The 21,405-nt window shown below is 41.5% G+C and overlaps 1 protein-coding gene across 5 annotated transcripts in view; it reads left to right on the top strand.

The window, feature by feature from the left end:
• The window catches only part of lrrc74b (leucine rich repeat containing 74B), a 33,210-nt gene extending 12,593 nt beyond the window's left edge, over positions 1-20,617 (top strand). For 2 of the 5 annotated variants that reach the window (XM_034225210.1, XM_034225212.1), the window contains exons 4-10: positions 751-883; positions 2,655-2,861; positions 4,984-5,093; positions 18,701-18,816; positions 19,264-19,342; positions 20,095-20,190; positions 20,280-20,617. In XM_034225210.1, coding sequence (XP_034081101.1) covers positions 751-883; positions 2,655-2,861; positions 4,984-5,093; positions 18,701-18,816; positions 19,264-19,342; positions 20,095-20,190; positions 20,280-20,396 — 858 coding nt within the window. In that variant the 3' untranslated portion in view covers positions 20,397-20,617. The remainder of the gene's footprint in view (positions 1-750; positions 884-2,654; positions 2,862-4,983; positions 5,094-18,700; positions 18,817-19,263; positions 19,343-20,094; positions 20,191-20,279) is intronic. The other 3 variants (XM_034225213.1, XM_034225214.1, XM_034225215.1) reach the window with 3 other exon arrangements.
• The last annotated feature ends 788 nt before the right edge of the window (positions 20,618-21,405 follow it).

Here is a 21,405-nt window from a genome sequence, read left to right as displayed (position 1 = left end):
TCTTGTGGGGGAAACTTCTGTGTAGCAATGCAGGAGGAGTCACCGACTCAAAGGAGACACGGGGAGAGCTTTGATGGCAAACACTGATGGGTTTATTTGGAGCTTCAGCCGGAGCATTCACATCATAAGTCCAAGAGTCAGAGGTTCTGACTTCACGGTAGAGTTGCCACGTCAATTCTGAAGAACTCTACCCCAGACCCGTGTATTTAGCTAGTTCAGAGAGAATCATCAACATGCTGCATAACAAGACAGAATCATAACACCTCTATCAGCTGACAACAACAGGCAGGAACAGGGAGACAAAACACTGAGAGCACAGCAGCCAAGGTTTCAGGTGCGTGTGCTCAGTCAGGACAGTATGAACTGATAAACTGGGTCAAAGTTATGGGCCTTGGAAAATATTTCCCCAACACTTCTGAAATCTAAGAGAAAGATACTCTGCATGCATTTCGACACACTATTCTCTGGAGGAGCTTTTAGTTTAGCTCCATGCAGCCAACGTTCTCATTAGCCGTGCTGGAAACTATAATTTTCATGTTTTGCGAGCTTCATTTCTGACCCACGCCTCCACACAGGTCCCTTCTGCTTCATTTGTTTCACACAGGTTTAATATCCCCCCCCCCCCCTCTCTCGCTCTCTGCCCACCTGCATAATCTGCTCTTCTAACTGGAATACTGATAAGAAAATGTACTGCAGTGAGGAATTTTACTTTAAGGGGTGGTGATGGGGGGGGTGGTTGTGTGTTTGCAGGGCACCAAAGCACTGGCAGTTCCCCTGGTAACCAACACTTCAATACTGAGGCTGAACCTGCGAGATAATTGGATGGAAGGAATGGGCGGAGCTGCTATCGCCGAGATGTTAAAGGAAAATTGTTACATTACAGGTGGTTTTGCTGGGCACTCAAGCATCCTCACATTATCTCTCCCTTTTTCCTCAGCCTGCCTCATATTTTTCAAGCAGAATGCCACCCTCACTCCCACTCATGTGCCATTGTCACCCCAATTATAAGCCATGATATCTGGGGTACATGTGTCATATTCGTGCAGTTCAGGAACCTGGGGAGGGATCAATTGAGAATTACTACTGTGAGGCACGCAGGTTCTTCGGGGTGGTATTATTTTTTTTTACATTGTTTTTCATACATTATGTAAATCCCAATAATGAAATAATTTCCTGAAAATGTCATTTCGTCTGAACTTTTGGACCTATTATACATGATTGCAACTTGATATAATCCTATAGTTTGACCAATAAACTAAAAACGTTTCGCCTGATACTGTAATACCAATTTTGAGATTTTTTATTTTATTTCCTGGTATAGGTCATTGTTTTTTGGGAAGTTTAGGCAGTGATGATCAAGCTTTTTGGTCAGGACCTACATTAAAACTAGAAAATGTGTCTTTAGATCCCCCCAACATGAGTAAAAGTAAATTAACTTCCAATTCAATTTTTGAAACACTTTTGTAATACAGGATATGTCATAAGATCAGGCAAAACGATGGATACACTATTTTCAATAAGAATCACTGTTGACTCAAATGACAATAAAGATTTGAGAACGCTTCGTGTGACGTTAGCAATCAACTGATGGTGTCTTATCTAAGGTCCACTTTGCTCTAATGAAGGATCCTTGCACAACAAGCAATCAGCATGGGTGTGTGCAGGTTCATTTTTGTTAAACTTTGCAAATGTCACATTTCTTGTAAGAAAACAATACTTTTACTAATTATTACACTAATGTCAAATCATCCATAAAATCAGTCAGGAAGTTGTATTACATTATTTAGTTTAATTATTACATTGCATTTAGCTGACGCTTTTATCCAAAGCGACTTACAATAAGTGCGTTCGACCAACAAAATACAAACTTGAAGAAAACAGAATCATATAAGTACATCAGGCTTCATAGAGCAAAAACATTTCAAGTGCTACTCAACTGGCTTTAATTACATTTTAGGTTTAGGTGTAAATCTTATCATCCTACAGTTCAGGAAATGATAAATTACTGGGTACTACTGTACAAACCACTATTCAAATTCCAGAGGTAATTGTATGCATATAGGCAACATAAAACCTCAAAAACCTAAATAAAAAACAAGTTGCCAATATATATTTTGCTGATGCAGTAGCAGACATTTGCCCACACACATTATTTTTGCATTTCAAATGCAGGCATACAAAACAATTGATAACTCTGAAAGGTTAGAGATTAGAAATCATTGATTTTACAGGTATACCAACGTATTGAACAAATTTAAGATTTCTGATGGTGCTTCATAAAAAGTTTTGAACCACTAAGATTTTAATCAAATAATCAAAAAAGGCTAGATGAATTAGGAGAGACTTAATTTAAGAGTGACATAATTTAATTGATATGTTGCACTCAAGCTGTTGGTGTAAAGGGTGTGATATATTCCAATGAGCCTGATAAATGCAATATCTGATATATGCAAGATAAACTATCAAACTTGTAACAACCACTCTACAGTATAAATCGATAAAACATTACAGAATTGTGAAAAAAAACCTACCCTACTTCCCCTATGTCGGTCATTCCCTCTTTGCAATTGGAAACACATCAGCTTCACCTGCCAGGTACTGTTGTTTCCACTGGCCTATTGCATCATAACCTGTCTACTTGTGTGTCATCACAGAGGTGGACCTCTCCGACAACAGCCTTGGGGATCATGGGGCCGGAGCCATAGCTAGTATGCTAAAGGAGAACAGCACCCTGTTGAACCTCAATCTGTCGGGAAACCATTTCACAGACCGGTCCGTTGAACACCTCGGCCCAGCTCTGATCACCAACTCTCGGCTGCAGCAACTCGACCTCAGCCACAACGCTCTGGGAGAGCAAGCAGGTAGAACAACAATTAGTTCTTTATTGTAAAGGTCACATATATTCTGTGAGCACTTAGTCTTTCAAGGAATGTAACTCTACCCATGGATCCCATCTGTATTTCAGATACTTAGCATAAAGGTAATTTGAAATACATTTGGGACCCATAAATGATATGGGTGATCATTGAAAAAGCAAAGGACATGAAAGAGGAGTGCTGGGCCAAAAGTATGGAATCAAGCATGTGGACAATCAAACGTTACACCCATATGGACCGTTTAACACTTCAGGTAGTTCTGATTAATCCCAAAAGTCTTGCATGGGATGGAGATTAATGCTCAAAGTTTAATACAACATTATGTAAGTATGTTACTTTAATATATGGGAGGCTGTGGCTCAGGGGCTAGCAAGTTCGAGTCCCACTGCAGTCAGCATGTCGTTGTGTTCCTGGGCAAGACACTTCACCCCAAATTGCTCCTGTGGGGATTGACCACAGTACTGAATGTATGTAAGTCGCTTTGGATAAAAGCGTCTAACAAAATTACATGTAATGTAATATTGGCTTTAGTTCAAATTGACCTAACATGGTGTGTAAATGTGTGTGAATGGTCATTTCCCTCACCACCCTCACCTTGTAGGGCAGGCTCTCCCTCTATGAATTCAGTTGATTTACCAACCATTTGAATAAACATTAGAGCTCTATAAATTGACCATTTGCTATGAGTGCAGAATATCTTTAATTAAGGCAATATCTAGTATCTCCTATTATTAGATCATTGAAAAAACATTTGGAAGCATGCACAGGACATTACATTACATTGCATTTAGCTGACGCTTTTATCCAAAGCGACTTACAATAAGTGCGTTCGACAAACAAAATACAAACTTGAGGAAAACAGAATCATAAGTACATCAGGCTTCATAGAGCAAAAACATTTCAAGTGCTACTCAACTGGCTTTAGATAAGCCAGTCCTTTATTAGTATATAAGTGCTTTGTTAATAGTTCTATCGCTCGAAGTGGAGTCGAAAGAGATGAGTTTTCAGTCTGCGCCGGAAGGTGTGTAAGCTATCTGCTGTCCTGATGTCAATGGGGGGAGCTCATTCTACCATTTTAGAGCCAGGATAGCAAACCCACGTGTTTTTGCTGATGGGAACTTGGGTCCCCTTTGCAGCGAGGGTGCAGCGAGCCGTTTGGTTGATGCAGAGCGGAGTGCACGTGCTGGGGTGTACAGTTTAACCATGTCCTGGATGTAGGAAGGGCCAGATCCATTCGCAGCATGGTACGCAAGTAGGGCAGCAGGCCGCAGCAGACTTTGGCATTCAAAGGTCAAGAACATTTCGCCTGGATTAAAACCCCTTTTAATTGTGTAATTACCATTTGGATGAGCTTTGTGACAGGCACCTTGTGGGAGAATGTCAGACCAGGAAGCAATGAGCGTCTTTAATTGAAAATAAATCTGAATGAGGAAAAGGTGCACCACCATTTTTCATTGCTGCTATGATTCATCCCGAAATATCCAATTGTGTTAAATATCAAAGGACATCCTCATGCTTTTTGAGTGCACTCTTCCATATAGAAGAAAGTGCACCAATAAAACACTCTGAGAATTCATGCTATGGTTCTATTTCATTTTCGATCAAGCACGTTTTGAGCGTATCCATTGGTTATGATCCACTAAGTGTTGTGCCCATTCTTATTCTTGAGCTACATTTAGTGAAATGATGATGATCATTATTTTTAGGATCCTCACAGACTTGTGCTTTTAGACCATGAGACACACAATCATACCATCTCAGTGGAATCTACCATCTGGAGATAAGATGAGTTTAAGCATGAAGTCTGAGTTTGATTTGAAGTACTTCTGATTATGCTTTCTGACCAGTAACATGTCTAAAATATCCATCATTGAGATTTATGTTCCCCTCCACCTGTCTGGATGTGTATATTTTTTCCAAATTCAGATTGCACCTATTTGAGAAATTGTCCCAAAGGCTTGAAGCTGAGTTGTTTATATTAATTCAGAACAAGCCCTTGTACGTTACCAAGGTTTTTAGCTATTTTCTTGGTTTTACAATGGAAAAAATGTTTCCTTTAATTTGTCATACTGACATTATTCCTTCTTATTTTGTCCTCTCCTTTAAGGGCAGAGCATGGGACAGGCTCTGTCAGAGAACACAGGGTTGAGATCACTAAATCTGGCCTGGAACTGCATCCGAGGGAGAGGAGCTGCGATATTGGCTAATGGCCTAGGGGTAATCCACCTGGAGGTTTAAAGTTTGAACACCATATTAGTTTTTCTTTTCTTTAACTCATTCAAGCAAAAGGTGGTCTTCAGGTAATAATGTGTGAGGTAAAACCAGGACAGTTCTGTGAACTTGTATCATATGAAGCAATACAATAAATATTCATATGAATTCAATTATAATACAATTCAAATTAAGAACATTGCTAATGAAAAGCACTCTGAATTAATGCATACATTTTGTATAAGTCAATATTTGCTAATGTGGTTTTTGTTATGCAAGGCCTTTTGTTCTTACAGCAAATGGTCAATTGGCTATATGGCCAATGTTTGGGATAGAGGATTTCCAAAACCAGAATCTGAAATGTGGTACAGTAACTGTAAGAACAAAATCATGATATACTCTGATGACACCATTTAAGAATGTGTTTATAATGTCTAAGTCTTTTCATGATGCCGGTTGATTAATGCTACTTGAGCATGCCAGGCTAACTCGCTCATCCTATTTCTGAAACAGCCCCCTGTGGCCTCATTTATAAAGGGATATACCCTCAAAAAATGGCGTACGCCAGTTTCTACGCAATGTTTCCGATTTATAAAATACTAACTTGACGGGAAAATGTGCCGTCCTCCACGCAAACTCTAACCCATGCGTACGCACTAAGCACAAAAACTGGAGAGACGAGAAACTGCGACACCGTTGGCAGAAGGAAGAATGGAGAGAAATATGTGGAAATAATACCATAAATAAAATGTTACCTCTCATTTATCATATATGAAGAATTCATTTTCACAAATTGATTAAAGCCAATCTTAAAATGATTTAACAAACGCCTGTTTGAGACTCCTCAGTGCACACAAAAACATAACTTGGAGAAATAAATAAATACGGATATGTTATTGAAAACCACCTCGAATATGTTGTGTTAATGTTATGAAATGTTTTCTCATAAATGATGCGGTAAGCAGGAGGACAGAATTACGTCTAAACTGACGCCGTTTTGCATTTCTATAGGTTGTGATACGAGCATGGTTTTATATACTATCATGTTTAATCGTGTTTTATGCCGTTTGCCAAGACTTGATAAGTCGCTCGTAAAACACAGGAGGTATGGAAGCTAAGAACACCATATGTGGTAAATTGTACAGCTAATATAACACAACACAGTTGTATTTCCTTTAACTGGTGGATATAGGGTTGCTGCGTAGACTGTATATATAAATGGATGTAGTGTCCGTGACGTCACCCATAGGATTCTGCAGAGTTGCCGAGAGCTAACACCACACCCTTAGTAGGCGGAGTCGGCCACTAACGGCTTGACAGCAACGTCAGAGTCTAATCCCGCCTGCTCCAAATAAGGCCAAAGAGGCGGAGCCGAGGCGGGACCTGCTGCCTCCGAACTGGAAGTAAACAGAGCTAGCTCAGGCTGACCCCCAAAACACACCAGGAGCGTCTGCGTCGTGTTACGGCCGCGCCGCGGCGGTCGTAAGGATCGCGGCCACTCTAGTCAATGGGTGCTATTCATAGACTGGTGCTATTACCCCCCAAAACACACCAGGAGCGTCTGCGCCGTGTTACGTTGCGGCTGCGCCACGCTGCGACCTCCTCCTGCGTCAACACACACCAGACGCGTTTCAAAACGTTGCGTAAGCGGAGCGTCGTGTGTGCAGCCTCGCAGTTGTTGTTGCCGCTTCTGGGACGCGTCTGAGCCGTAACGTGGCGCGTGTGGTGTAATAGCACCCATTGACTAGAGTGGCCGCGATCCTTACGACCGCCGCGGCGCGGCCGTAACACGACGCAGACGCTCCTGGTGTGTTTTGGGGGTTACACCACACGCGCCGTGTTACGGCTCAGACGCGTCCCAGAAGCGGCTCGGCGCAGCGCTTCTCTAAAATTAGGATGAATCCTATTTTTGCCGCGGCGCAGCCGTAAGGTAAACTCCTCCCCCCATCCCCCCGTAGTCTTTCAAGTAGGAGAATACATGCGAGCGTTCTCCTCCGGTTTACAGGCACTGTAAATGATATATATATATAGAATAATTATGATGATGAATGCATATTTTTTTACCACTAAAATACAGCAACACATCTTTGATTCATGTCGTTTATAACTGGAATATTACAATTATTATTAACTGTGTCTGTAGTCTACAACACAACAAAATAGGAAATAACAACAATAAACACGATTTAAACAGACACAAACATAAACCATTTAACTACGTATAGCCTACTTACTTGTAGAAGTACAAATGTCCAGGAAATATTCCAAAATCAACAACAACTGCGAGGCTGCGCACACGACGCTCCGCTTCCGCAACGTTTTGAAACGCGTCTGGTGTGTGTTGTCGCAGGAGGAGGTCGCAGCGTGGCGCAGCCGCAACGTAACGCGGCGCAGACGCTCCTGGTGTGTTTTGGGGGTAAGAAGCTAAGCCAACATGAAATACATGCATACCAAGTTACTGCTAACAGTGTAGTTCCCCTATATAAACGTTACATTCATAATCAAATGAGACAATCTGTAAGAGAATTAGCTATATTTTGTTATTCTTAATGCTTGTCATTCACACGTTAAGAAAAGACGGATTCCACCGCCCGGACCTAATGGAGCCGCAGGGGGCTAGCTCCAGGACGCCGGTGTTGCAGTATAAATTGAGTCATGACAACTGGCGACATTCTATTATTTTCGTCATAGGAATCCGGGGCGTGTACATTGAGGACCCATTGTTGATTTACCAGGAAATAAACATGTCGATCGCCTCGTTTGTCGTTTACGTTCATCTTTTGCTATATCTGCCTTCCTACGATCACTTTGATGCACATTCAGTACTCGTATGTGAGGTTGTGGGTGAGAGGTGGATATCGTGACGCTTACAGGGAGGTATCGAACATTACAAAGTAGGTGACTGTGTGGATGCCTGTTCAAAACATAGCAAACTTGAATAAATCATTTAAATTATATATTTGTGTCCGACTTTCATTTGTACATCGTTCTTAATGTGATGTATAGTAGCTTTGATAGCTGTCCATACCTTCAGACAGCCTAAAAGTAAAACACAAGTTGTTTATTCACAGCCCGAACGCTCATCGAGATGACTGGATCACTCATGACAAGTTGTGATCAGCTGATTGTGATTAAATTGTGATATAAATTCTGTAGCTATATTCTCCAGGGAGCACGTTTTTTTATGAAATACCTGTATCCCTCTCATCACAACAATACTCTATACTGTGCAGGAAAAACAATTAGGCTACATGAAAATAACCTTGATGCATGGGAATGAAACACACAAACTATCTTCCGTGGCTATAGTGATATGTCACAGTAACGGTCAACCACAGAAACGGAAGTCCAGCGGGGCACACGTTGAATATATATACAGTAGTTCTATTATGCCTTTAAGCCTATACGTTTAACCCATAAGAACCCGGACCCATTTCTACTTTTGGGGAAATTAAGGGGAACGTCATTTTGACTAAATAGACCACCTAGAACACATTTCTGACAAGTAACCCCCCCTAGTGTCAAATATCTGCGCTTCAATGGTAAAGTAACTCTTATTTATAACTTCATTAACGAGGATGATTTTTTGGTTTACATTTGTTTGAACATACTTTGAATTGAAGAATAAAGAATATGTTAACTAAATATAATTGAATCAGCTAAATTAACTGACCAGATCATAATCTTATTTCTAATTGTGCATATATGTCACTCCGGGTTTACTACGAATGTTTAGGGCTAAAGTCCCGATGTGACACCAGTGTCACAGCAATATTTATGGCATTTGTTTCATATCAATTTAATCAAGAAATGTTTCCACAACAGGTTAAATGTAATCAGAATACCTTTATTCGTCCCACAGAGGGGACATTTAAATTTGTTACAGCCGAAAAGAGCCGAAGACAGCTTAATGTTTAACAAATGACATGTAAGCATTTTTATTCTTAAATGGCTTGAATGTTAACTTTAGCAACAAAAAACCTTTCCAAATGTAGGTAGTTCTGTCACATGTGTTAGCCTGGCACATGGACATCTTGGACATGTTGTTATGGGAACACAAAAGCAAATGGCAAGGACCATGACCTATGGGCTCAGAACAGTCTCATAATACACACATGCACACAGAAGGATTCACACTTGTATTTCATGATCCGCAAAAGGATTCACACTTGTATTTCCGGATCCACACTTGTGTGTTTCAATGCACACACAAATGTGGTCCGTTTCATACATGTAAATAAAATCCAAATACAGAAAAAAGTTTTACATATGTATTTTTGATCCACACATATTTGTTTTCCGTTTAAAACCGCAATACCTGCAAACACAACCCGCTTTCTGTGCACGGATCGCTGTGCATTCGTGTGTGGGTTTTTTTAGACTCCCCTGACGGTCAGCCGATTCGTACTTGTAATTTTTTCTATCTATAGCCAATCAGATGTCTCCTCAATTCTAAGCCAATCACATGAGCGCGCCCCCATGAGGGTAGATTTCTTGCGTTCATGACGTAGCGCTTCATATACGCATTTTGCGCAGTCGGGAGCTGACAGGTCCATGGAGCCTGCCTGCAGGCGCTAATGTCAGGACACCTCCAGTCCACTCTCACTACATTGCCACTTTCCTAACAGGAAATGCACGCAAATACAAGCCTAAAGTTATATTATTAAGGTACAGCGCCACTTTCCGAACCATTGATGAATGCTACACAAAAACGGCAGGCAAAACCGTTTTAAATGTGTGTTTCCTGTATGGCGAATACAGCTGCTTTATTTATGTCTGCATGAAGTTGTTGTGAGTGTGGAGGGAGCAGCTACAAGTTAGCTTAGCCTAATCGATCAGTGCACTACGAAGCCAGTGCTAGCCAGTGAACTGTCAACGGGGGGAGCCCCGCCGGTCATTATCGGCCGATATTCACTCTTAATAGTTTGATCGGTGCTCTCTATAAAGGCCGATCAGGAGAGCTGGATCTGATCGATATGGACATAAACGCGAGTGAAGTGTAACCGGACGCGAGAGAGAGATCAGATCAGCTACTGAGTCTGACGGAGACACGCAGCTCTGCATGATCACCTGTAGCTCCGCCCTGTGTTTAGCGAGCTGAATACGCAAAATGCGTATATGAAGTGTCATGAACGCAATAAATCATACCCTCGTGGGGGCGCGCTCATGTGATTGGCTTAGAATGAAGGAGACATCTGATTGGCTATAGATAGAACAAATTACAAGTACGAATCGGGTGAGCATCAGGGGAGTCTCAAAAAACCCACACACGAATGCACAGCGATCCGTGCACAGAAAGTGGTTTGTGTTTGCAGGTGCAGAGGTTTTAAACGGAAAACAAATATGTGAGGATCAAAAATACACATGTAAAAGTTTTTTCTGTATTTGGATTTTATTTACATGTATGAAACGGAACACATTTGTGTGTGCATTAAAAAACACAAGTGTGGATCCGGAAATACAAGTGTGAATCCTTTTGCGGATCATGAAATACAAGTGTGAATCCTTCTGTGTGCATGTGTGTATTATGAGACTGTTCTGAGCCCATAATGACCCACCAGACTGTTCAGGGTGTGTCACTTAGGGACTTCATGAGATAAAAAAGGCTGAAGCTGTATAAGGAACTTTCCAGAACATTTACATTTCATGTGACACCTGTGTCTTAGCAATTCTGCCTTCCGTGTTGCACCATTAGGACCCACTGATATAAAATGCTTAACTGCCTAAATTGCAACTATGCACTTTTTGGTGGGCTAAGCCCCAACTTGACATATTTTTGGCTTCATTTATAGTGCCTGAATGTAAGTTTAAATATTATGCAATGCAAAGTTTTTCTTGGCCTACATTACCGTTATAGAAGGAAAGATAACAGCGATAGTTATGTTTCAGAATAACCTTCATTGGAAATTGATAGAACAATCTCACTCGTCACGGGCTTGAGCTTCAACCTCAGGACCCATGTATCTGTGATCCTCTCCAGAATGGAAGTAGTCGTCACATACAGAGCATCAAGTAGTTCCTGAGCAGTGTCCTTCATGCTGATATCCAAGAGAGGGAGTTACACAGTCACAAGATGGAGGAATAGAAAGCAGTATTCAATGTTTACTTCAGATTAGCTCCACGTCAGAAATGATCATGCTTGTCATATGTCTATCTCCATAGAGGCTGAATCATCATGTTAATCACATAGCTATCATATGCCTCAAACAGTCCTGATGCTCTTTTGGTAAAGTAACGCAAAAGTAGGCTAATATAAAAGTAGTGTAACTCATTAAATTTCAGAGACAGTAATATTGTAATTAGGGTCGGGACTCGATTAAAAAAATTAATCTAATTAATTAGAGGCTTTGTAATTAATTAATCGAAATTAATCGCATTTTTAATCACATATAAATATTTGACCTAAGAACAGTGAGAAGCAATTTTTTTTCACATGGATTTTAGTATACCATTAGGCGCATTCACACCGCAGTACTTTTTCCACAAAGGTTCATGAGAATTTAGTTCATGAGAACTCTTGGATTAGGCAAATGAAGCCGCTGACGTCACTTCTTCTTCTTCTGCTTTGGGTTTACTGGCAGGCCGCAAACCACCAAAGTCCCCGGCGTTGGGGACTGGCTTCAGTAGAAGCTGCTGGGAGTCCCAGCAGCTTCTACTGAAGCCTTCCGAGTAAATCGCCAGAACACCGACACCTCCTCATCTCCACCGCTCCCATGTTTTATTTTGTGTTGCCATAAGTTAGTCTCTCTGCGTTTCTGCGCTGGGCTAATGCTAATAATGCTAATGCGAGGATAATAAAATGGCGGCTTCACAAAACTTTTTGGGAGTTTTACGGGGCGTGGTTTGCAATCCGCCCAGCCAATCAGAAATATAGCTCTTTTCTCACAAGAGAGCCGTACGAAAGTCCCTGCTCTCTAGCAGCTCTCTGCTCTCTAGCAGGGACTTTCGTGGGGGTAAAAAGGTTCTCATGAATTAATTTTAGTACCGGCTCTTTTTGGTGTGAACGCGATAAAAGAGGCTAACGTCCACGCTAGCTTCCACGCTAGCTGCTATATGTTTTGCATTGAGGTGATACTTGAGGCTTGATGTGCTGCGGTGATATGCGAATTCCTTTTTGCATAATTTGCACACAACCGTGCTCTTATCGACGCTTCCATCCGTCCGTTTTTTAAAACAACATTTCCCACTGTTGTTCACTGTGGTTTGTTGTTGTCTGAAGTCATGAACGTTAGTTGGTGCTCCAGTATAATCGGTACGCCTGAAACTCATCCAGTGAGAAACGTTCCGCGGTGCAAAAATAAGTGCGATTAAAATGCGTTAATTTTTGTGTAATTAATTAATCTTAATTAACGCGTTAAAGTCCCGGCCCTAATTGTAATGTAACGTAGGCTATTACTTAAAAAAGACAGTAATAAGTAATTGTATTACAATTTGGAAGTAACTTGCCCAACACTGCAGATGATCCAGTCATCTCGTTGCTGCTTTCGGGCTGCGAATAAACAACTTGTGTTTTACTTTTAGGCTGTCTGAAGGTATGGACCGCTATCAAAGCTACTATACAGATCACATTAAGAACAATGTACAAATGTTATATATGTATTCAACTTGTGCCCCACTGGACTTACTTTTCTGTGGTTGACCGTTACTGTGACATATCAGTATAGCCACGGAAGATAGTTTGTGTGTTTCATTCCGATGCATCAAGGTTATTTTCATGTATTTAATTGTTTTTCCAGCACAGAGTCTTGTTGTGATGAGAGGGATACAGGTATTTCATTAAAAAAAACGTGCTCCCTGGAGAATAGCTACAGAATTGATATCACAATTTAATCGGAGCTGATCACAACTTGTCATGAGTGATCCAGTCATCTCGATGAGCGTTCGGGCTGTGAATAAACAACTTGTGTTTTACTTTTAGGCTATCTGAAGGTATGGACAGCTATCAAAGCTACTATACATCACATTAAGAACGATGTACAAATGAAAGTCGGACACAAATATATAATTTAAATGATTTATTCAAGTTTGCTATGTTTTGAACAGGCATCCACACAGTCACCTACTTTGTAATGTTCGATACCTCCCTGTAAGCGTCACGATATCCACCTCTCACCCACAACCTCACATACGATACGAGTACTGAATGTGCATCAAAGTGATCGTAGGAAGGCAGATATAGCAAAAGATGAACGTAAACGACAAACGAGGCGATCGACATGTTTATTTCCTGGTAAGTCAACAATGGGTCCTCAATGTACACGCCCCGGATTCCTATGACGAAAATAATAGAATGTCGCCAGTTGTCATGACTCAAGTTATACTGCAACACCGGCTGGAGCTAGGCCCCTGCGGCTCCGTTAGCTCCGGCGGCCACCACTGGGATAATTGGGTCCCCTATTAACATTTGCTCCTGTTTAGCATTATGGGCGTCATAGCCATAGACTATAAAAGTCTTACCCAAGGCTGAATCATAAACTAAAATGTATATGTATGCATAAAGGGTTACGTCCTTAGCTGGCTAATAAGTAACAAGCTAAGCTACCAAGCACACAAACACCTGCGAACGGGGTTAACATGTATAATATTATCATTTTAGACTTCTTGGAAGTTTTGTTAGTACATTCAAGCGCACAGCACGACATTTTAATTGTCTGGTATTTGTAACAATATTCCCTAAAAGGCACAATCACCACGAACACGGCTAAAGCTAAAGGGTCAAGTACAGTACTATGACTAACTAACGTTGTAGCCTCTATGGTTGGCCTCATTTATAACGCCGTGCGTAGGATTCACGTGGGAAGGTTGTTTACGTAGTAGAAATCCAAAAAATAGGTACAGAAATGTTCCGACATTTTCCGATTCACCAAACATTGCGTAGGCCTACTGGCGAGGAAAGTGCGTACAGCACTTCCTACGCCGGTTTCCCTTTATAAATCACAATCGACTCGAAATGCGGTGCAGCTTTTGCGGGCTTCACGTAACGCCCATATTTGCCTATAAATAGTCAAAGAAACGCCCATTCATTCATTCATTTTGACTGACTTTATGAAGAAGATCGCAGGAAATGACGACAGAACAGCTAAAAAATACATCTCACACCGTGCAAGATTTTGGTTATTTTGGGGTGATCGAGATCAATCATATTGTTTGGTGGATGCAGTTTGAACCAGAGTAGCAGCATGGAGGTCGGATTGTCACCAAAATAAATAAATAAGTGGTCCGAAAAAGGCAAATGACAAAAACAATACACATAGCCTTCCTCAGGCAGTGTGCTTGTACCGGGGACAGGAGACACCCCCTTGATGAGAAACTGTAAGAAATGATCAGGGAATCCCTCCGGAGTGGAGTCATGACGACTGGATCTGAATTATGTTTTTGTATTTTGTGGTTTGTGTCCCAGCTGTCGATCAGCTGTGCGCAGCGTCTCCGCTGCAACCTGTGCATCTCAACCCCCCCCCCCTCCCCGCAGCAACTCTATATCCACCAGTTAAAGGAAATACAACTAATGTGTTGTGTTATATTCGCTGTACAATGTACCATATATGGTGTTCTTAGTTTCCATACCTCCTGTGTTTTACGAGCAATTACGTCTAAACGGCCTCAGTTTAGACGTAATTCTGTCCTCCTGCTTACCGCATCATTTATAAGAAAACATTTCATAACATTAACACAACATATTCGCGGTGGTTTTTAAATAACATATCCGTATTTATTTATTTCTCCAAGTTATGTTTTTGTGTGCACTGAGGAGTATCAAACAGGCGTTTGTTAAATCATTTTAAGATTGGCTTTAATCAATGTTTGAAAATGAATTCTTCATATATGATAAATGAGAGGTAACGTTTTATTTATGGTATTATTTCCACATATTTCTCTCCATTCTTCCTTCTGCCAACGGTGTTGCAGTTTCTCGTCTCTCCCGTTTTTTGTGCTTAGTGCGTACGCATGGGTTAGAGTTTGCGTGGAGGACGGCACGTTTTCCCGTCAAGTTAGTATTTTATAAATCGCAAACATTGCGTAGAAACTGGCGTACGCCATATTTTGAGCGTATATCCCTTTATAAATGAGGTCCCAGTTATGTGCACCCCTGTACTACAGCAAAAGTATGCTCCGTCGGGACTTCCTGCAACAATACCACGCCGTTATCTTGATTCTGATTGGCCAGAATACATTATCAAAGATGTTCTATTGAGAAGACGATCACTACGTGACAAAAGTTTTCAAAACCGTTTCTAGTCTTCGGTATTTCCAGACAAGTGGCTACTGAAATCAATCTTACTAACTGCTGTCTGTGCAATTTACTCCGCGCGAGTTGGAAGACTTTATTTTGCTTACTTTAACATCATTTTTCATAGTGGGGCTAAGCCATTTCTTGGTATGGGTGTAGCCTACCCCAGCCATACCCTGGCGCTGCCACTGGTGGGAAGTATGGGGCGGGCCATTCTGCACATGCGTTAAATGCGTTAAATATTTTAACGCAATTAATTCAAAAAATGTATTACCGCCGTTAACGCGATAATTGTGACAGTATTAGTAAAATGTATAGTCTACAATAAAATCTCGTTTAAAATTGTTTTACAATGTCTAAAGTTACTGATAAGTCACATGTTTCCTGCCTGGCCACAGCGTGTATCATTACCCTCTCTCGTCCGGGCGGTAGAAAGGAGCCCTCAGCCAGAGCAGCAGCAGCCAACAAGCTGACTGTTGCTATCTGTATACTATGCCGCCGAAACATAATTTCAGCCAATCAGCGTCGTCAGATCTGATGCTCAAAGGGCGCCCTGTCAGCGCCCTGGCCTGTGTGTCTGTGAGTTGTTTGGACTCGTATCCAAGGTGACGCTACAGTAGTTGTCGAGGATGGCTCCGTCTGCAGGTGGAGACTCTGGTGCTAGTGGATCGCCGGAGCTGTAGATTAACATTTACATGCTTATTGTAGTTGTAAGGGCAATGCCTGTGTAGCACCATGGATCATATGTGTGGGCTGGACCTGTGTTTTACAGGAAAAGAGTGAGCAGAGAGTGGAGTTGTCGATTCTTGTTCAGTTTTCATCTTCCTCACCCTCTCAAACTTTGAGTTGCGCGCGCTGCTAAAGAGACACGCTACCATGGAAACCAAACAATGGTGTAGCTATATTAAAGTCCGAGTGGAAACAGTCGTGAGTATATCTGATTTTGTCAGAAAGAAGTCATAATTTAAGGGGTCATTTCTCAAAAATGTCTTCCGGGGGATGATCCCCCCGGACTGCCCTAGTATGGTTTGGTCCCTATTTCCATATCCCCACCAAAAATATTTTCCACCAGCCGCCACTGAGTATAACAGTACACAGAACTGTGTTAGCGTGTTAGACAAAAAAATTGTGTGTGTGTGTGAGTGAGTGACAAGAGCTACAGTCAGAGCTCTGCTGTCTTCATGCTGTTGTATAGGTGTTTAGATACAGCGTTTAGCATCCACAGCACCTCCGCTTTTAGGGTTGACGTAGACTCAAACGTCGCCCGGAGGTCCCCCGGTGTTGTTGCGGGAGTAGCTGCACTAGCTAACGCTGCATTAGCAAAACAAACGCTAATTTTGTTTGTAAAAGGTGCAGCGGGCTTCTAAAACGTCCCCCTACGGTTGAACTTACACTTCCACATATTTATTTGTAAGTAGATTAGAAGATACCTAATTTCTGACTGCCGCTAGTTGAAGCTTGGTTGCTAGGTTACTAGCTGGGTGTTCTCCGATAAGGGGCCGGGGGAAACAAAGTTAATGATTACTGGTTCCATGTTGATTTATTTCAATACAAATTGTTGGAGGGAACTGAAAGGCTATTGCCGTACTGGTTACTTTGCAGCCCGGACCTCTCCATGGGAGCCTGCCTGCAGGCCTCCACTCTCAGGACAGTTCCGGTGTAGGCTCCACTCTCAGTACAGGAAGTGACGATTATGACGAACACGTTTTTTTGCCCGCCCCCCGAAGGACTCGTCTGATTGAAGTTTTCAAATCACAATGGAGACTCATCACGGAGGTGATGAGTCCGCTCACCATGCACTTTGGAGGAATGTAACGGGAGTTGACAGGGGACTCTGCCCGCCGCAGCAAAACCTCCCGGCGAACCCGCAGTTCGGAGGAACCGACCGCCAGAGCACCGGCACTAGGCCGAGCCGGCAGAGGCCCTCCGATGGTGGGTCGCGTTTGCCATTCGATCAGTGAGAGGAGAGGAGAAAAATGCAACAAAAATTGTCAAAATCCGTTAATATGTCGATGAGTGGGGGGGGGAAACGGCTGGACACAGGCCGTGGGGGACACCAGAGACCGGGCAGTGTCCCCGGTGGAAGGAACCAGGTGAAATAGTCAAAAAAATAATAATTAAAAATGAATAGAACTGGGGAAAATAGGGGGAAAAGTGAAAAAAAGTGTCTGAAAATAGGCACTCATGAGGCGGGCAGAGTCCCCTGTCAACTCCTGTTAGATTCCTCCATGGTGTCATTTGTGCAAAAAAAAAAAACTTTACGAGAACCAGGCTGGGGGGGTAAAAAGGGCTTGACCAAGGCCAACCGAAAGTGCATGGTGAGTGGACCTCCGTGATGAGTCTCCATTGTGATTTGAAAACTTCAATCAGACGAGTCCTTCGGGGGGCGGGGGAAAAAACCTGTTTGTCAGAATCGTCACTTCCTGTACTGAGAGTGGAGGTGTCCTGAGAGTGGAGCCTATACCGGAACTGTCCTGAGAGTGAAGGCCTGCAGGCAGACCCCTCTCAACATTTCCCCCAAAACACATTGACGTGATCGCAACACAGAAGTACCTTTCAAATTCCATCATTTTATCATAAGACCCCGCAGGAACCCTGTAAGTGGTTCGTCCTATCTTAATGATCAAGGAGGTAAAGAGGACCCGGATCAGTAAGCTGCACTGACGGGTGTGATTGATTTAGTTCCTGAGAGACTGATTACATCAGGATCAATACTTCTGCACCCCCACTCTAAATTAAAGTCTTCCTTTGGTCCTCACTCAGTTGATCACATCAGAGAAGTCGTTCAAGTATTTCTTGTGATTGCATTTAAATGCTTACTTTAAGCACACTGTCCCGAAATTGACACCAGATGGACACACAAATATGGAATTGTGAATTTCGCACGAAGATGGCCCCGAAGTTGGTCAACAGCCAAGCAACAGCCAAAGCAAGTACGATGCCTACAGAAGGCCACACGATGGCACCCGAACCACACACGTAGACTTTACTTATGATTTAGCCAGACTCAACGTAAGAGCTTGTGCCTCTTCGGGGGGTGCTAACATTTAAACATACACTTTATTCTTTACTTTCTCCGTCTTTATATGTAGATTAGAAGATATTACTTATCTCCGTCATGTTTTTTCCATAGCAACAGCAACTTCCTGTCAACAGTGTAAACTCGCCTTCAAAATAAAAGCATCTAAATAAAACAGGAAGTTAACCTAAATTACATTTAAGACATACAACTGCGGTCATACGATGGCTTAAGATGCCCTCACGAATGGCCCGATGTTGTTACGATCAGAGCCGAATTTGAACATTTCCTTTATCGTGTGTCCATCTGGTGTCAATTTCGGGACAGTGTGACAGGGGCTTTACAAACGATTATTTCTGTTTTTAGGGAAACATTTGCCTAAGGACAGTGGATCTGTCATTCAATGGCCTTGGTAAAGAAGGAGCCAGTGCTTTAGGAAAGGCTCTGAAAGAAAACATCGTTCTGGAGGAGTTGAATGTGAGGTATGAGTATCTGGTAATCAGATTATTTTATGCTCGCTCTGAGTTACAAATTCAGTTTAGGTCATTCGTATCATGAATCAGATCAAATGCTGGTCTGTAGCTTACTGTGAGGCCAAACTAATACAAAATATCCTCCATGAGACTCCTAATAAGGCCCACCTGCTGTATCAGATTTGCAGTTTTACTGTCAAATTTTAAACACTGGTGACATTTTTTCTTAAAGTGAGACTGTAAGCGTTAACATAGTCGAGGTAATTGAGTTTCTTTTGCCTTTCTCTTAACATCTGAAGCAAAACAAAACATGCCTCACAGATTTCCAGATCATGTGTGCACTTCAGAATCTGTACATGGATGAATAATGCCATTTCTGGGAAAAAACAACACTTTATGATTGCTTTCCTCACACTCTAACACTTTATTTCTTCTCTCAAACAATTCTCGCCACAGTAACAACCGAATACCCCCTGAAGGAGCTATCCACCTAGCCATGGGCCTCAAAGTAAACAAGACAATCAAATCCCTGAATGTAAGCTGTTAAAAGATTGATTCTAGCTTCAAAGGCAAGGCAATGGGGGGCATCAGTGGATAAAATGGGCTAAATAACTGGATCACTGTATTTGTTTTAATGTCAGCGCCACAAGGACTTACTTCGACTGCCTAAAACAAGTTAGGAATTGTAAAGTTGTGGTGAATAAATACATTGATATTGAGTTACAGTTTAAGCATTTATTGTTGATGACATGTGCACTCCTAAATTGAAAATGTAGTTGGGGTAAGAATAAACAAGTCTGAAGTAGAAGTCACGCCATGACCAGCTGAATGTAGATAGTGCACGATTTGATTTTGTAATTTGTTGGACATTTTTTAAAGGAATAGTTTGACCTTTTTGGAAAATGCGCAGACGCAGTCTCTGTGACGCCACCCATACTTTACTAAAAGTTGTTGTGAAGCTCAATGTGGTTGGCTCTGAATGTTAACGCTCAGGCCATCATCAAATTATGAAATTATCTAACGAGACCAAACATGTTTATTGTTAACATTTTTTTTTTTTTTTTTCGAGTTGGGTAAAGTTGAGCATTTCAACTTCGGCGTGCGTATACAGTAGGATTGATCTTTGTAACCAGCTATTGGCAGAACTGCGGTTTTGGGTAATCGGTCTGTTTCCCAAAATGCTTAACTATTCCTCATATGGCTATAGGAGGATTATTTTTAGATGTTTGGTGTTAATCATTGCACTATTGCAATTTTCTCACATTATTAATGTTTGTCTTTGGCCAGATGGGTAGGAACCCCATCCAGAATGCTGGGTGCTTTACCATCCTCAAGTCTGTACAAGAAAACCCAGATTCAGCCATGGAAGCAATATACTTCTCGGTAACTCACCACCTCCATCTTCATGAGACTTTCTGCAAATATTCTCCCTTTCAAACTTATTCACTGCTTTTCTGTATCACTCTCTCTAGGACATCACGGTGAACCAGGATTTTGAAGATTTGTATAGGGCAGTGAAAGAAATATTCCCTGCGCTTACAGTTAATCATGGGGGCAGAATTGGCACATTCAGAAAAGCAAAAGCTTGAGAAGTGTTACTGTAATTGCTTACATTTTATGCCAGAAAAGATGGAATAAGTCTTGTCAAAGCACTGTGGAAGTTTTCATCGACAAATGAACCAAAGGATGGATGTATGCAAGGATATCATTTAAAAAACATGTCAATTCAACAAATATATTCCACTAAATGAAAGGTTTTTGTGTGAAATAAACTTTTTGAATGCCAGATAATCTAACGTAAATATAATTAAGCGACTGTTTCTTTGTTTTAAAAATGTTGAGTACCGCATGTGTGTGCTTAAAATATGGTGTTGTTAAAGTCATTGAACACTGGCATACAATATAGGTATTGAGTATGATTCTTTTTAGGTATGATCTGATTTGATGTTATATAATGTCAGTGGGTAGAATGATAGAGAGGATCAGAGAGCACCCCATTGTGTATGAAAAGAAGTGAAAGTGGGTTGCACAAAAAGGATATAAGTACTGCATGACTAGTCTAATAGAGAAACCAGCTTTGAAAGAATGATCCACTGTTAGATAAGAGGCTTGTTTACTGCAGCAGAACAACTCCAACAGGATTAGATACAGGTTGTCTTATTTAAATCCAGGGATAGAAAGGTGCTAAACATTAATACTTAGGCTACAGTAGATACTTAATGTTCTTTGCTTGAGTTTGATATTTTCTGCACTGACATGCGCCCCATAGTAATTATTTTGTTATTGGTGTTACTGGTGCCGGGCCGCGAAATAGCTGTGAGTTTATCGTAATATTTGCAGAATTATAAATATATAAAAATATTTTATCATAATATTTTTTTCAAAAAGTGTTTAATGTTCGCACCTATACCAGTCATATTATTTCCTCCAGTAGCCATAGTTAATCTTTCACCAGATAACCGTTGAAAATGGCTTTTATGATGTTCCGAGGGATTCGGCGGCTCAGCCTGGTCTCAGCCTCTTGTGTGCACGAGAAGCCGGTGCGCCAAGTAGGAAGAGGAGCGCACAGGAGCATATATTTCAAACTCGGACTTCATT

This window comes from Gymnodraco acuticeps, unplaced genomic scaffold (assembly GCF_902827175.1).
Source record: "Gymnodraco acuticeps unplaced genomic scaffold, fGymAcu1.1, whole genome shotgun sequence".
NCBI classification, from domain to species: Eukaryota; Metazoa; Chordata; class Actinopteri; order Perciformes; family Bathydraconidae; genus Gymnodraco; species Gymnodraco acuticeps.
The sequence above is the reverse complement of the archived record's forward strand: the minus strand, read 5'-3'. Positions and strand labels throughout refer to the sequence as shown.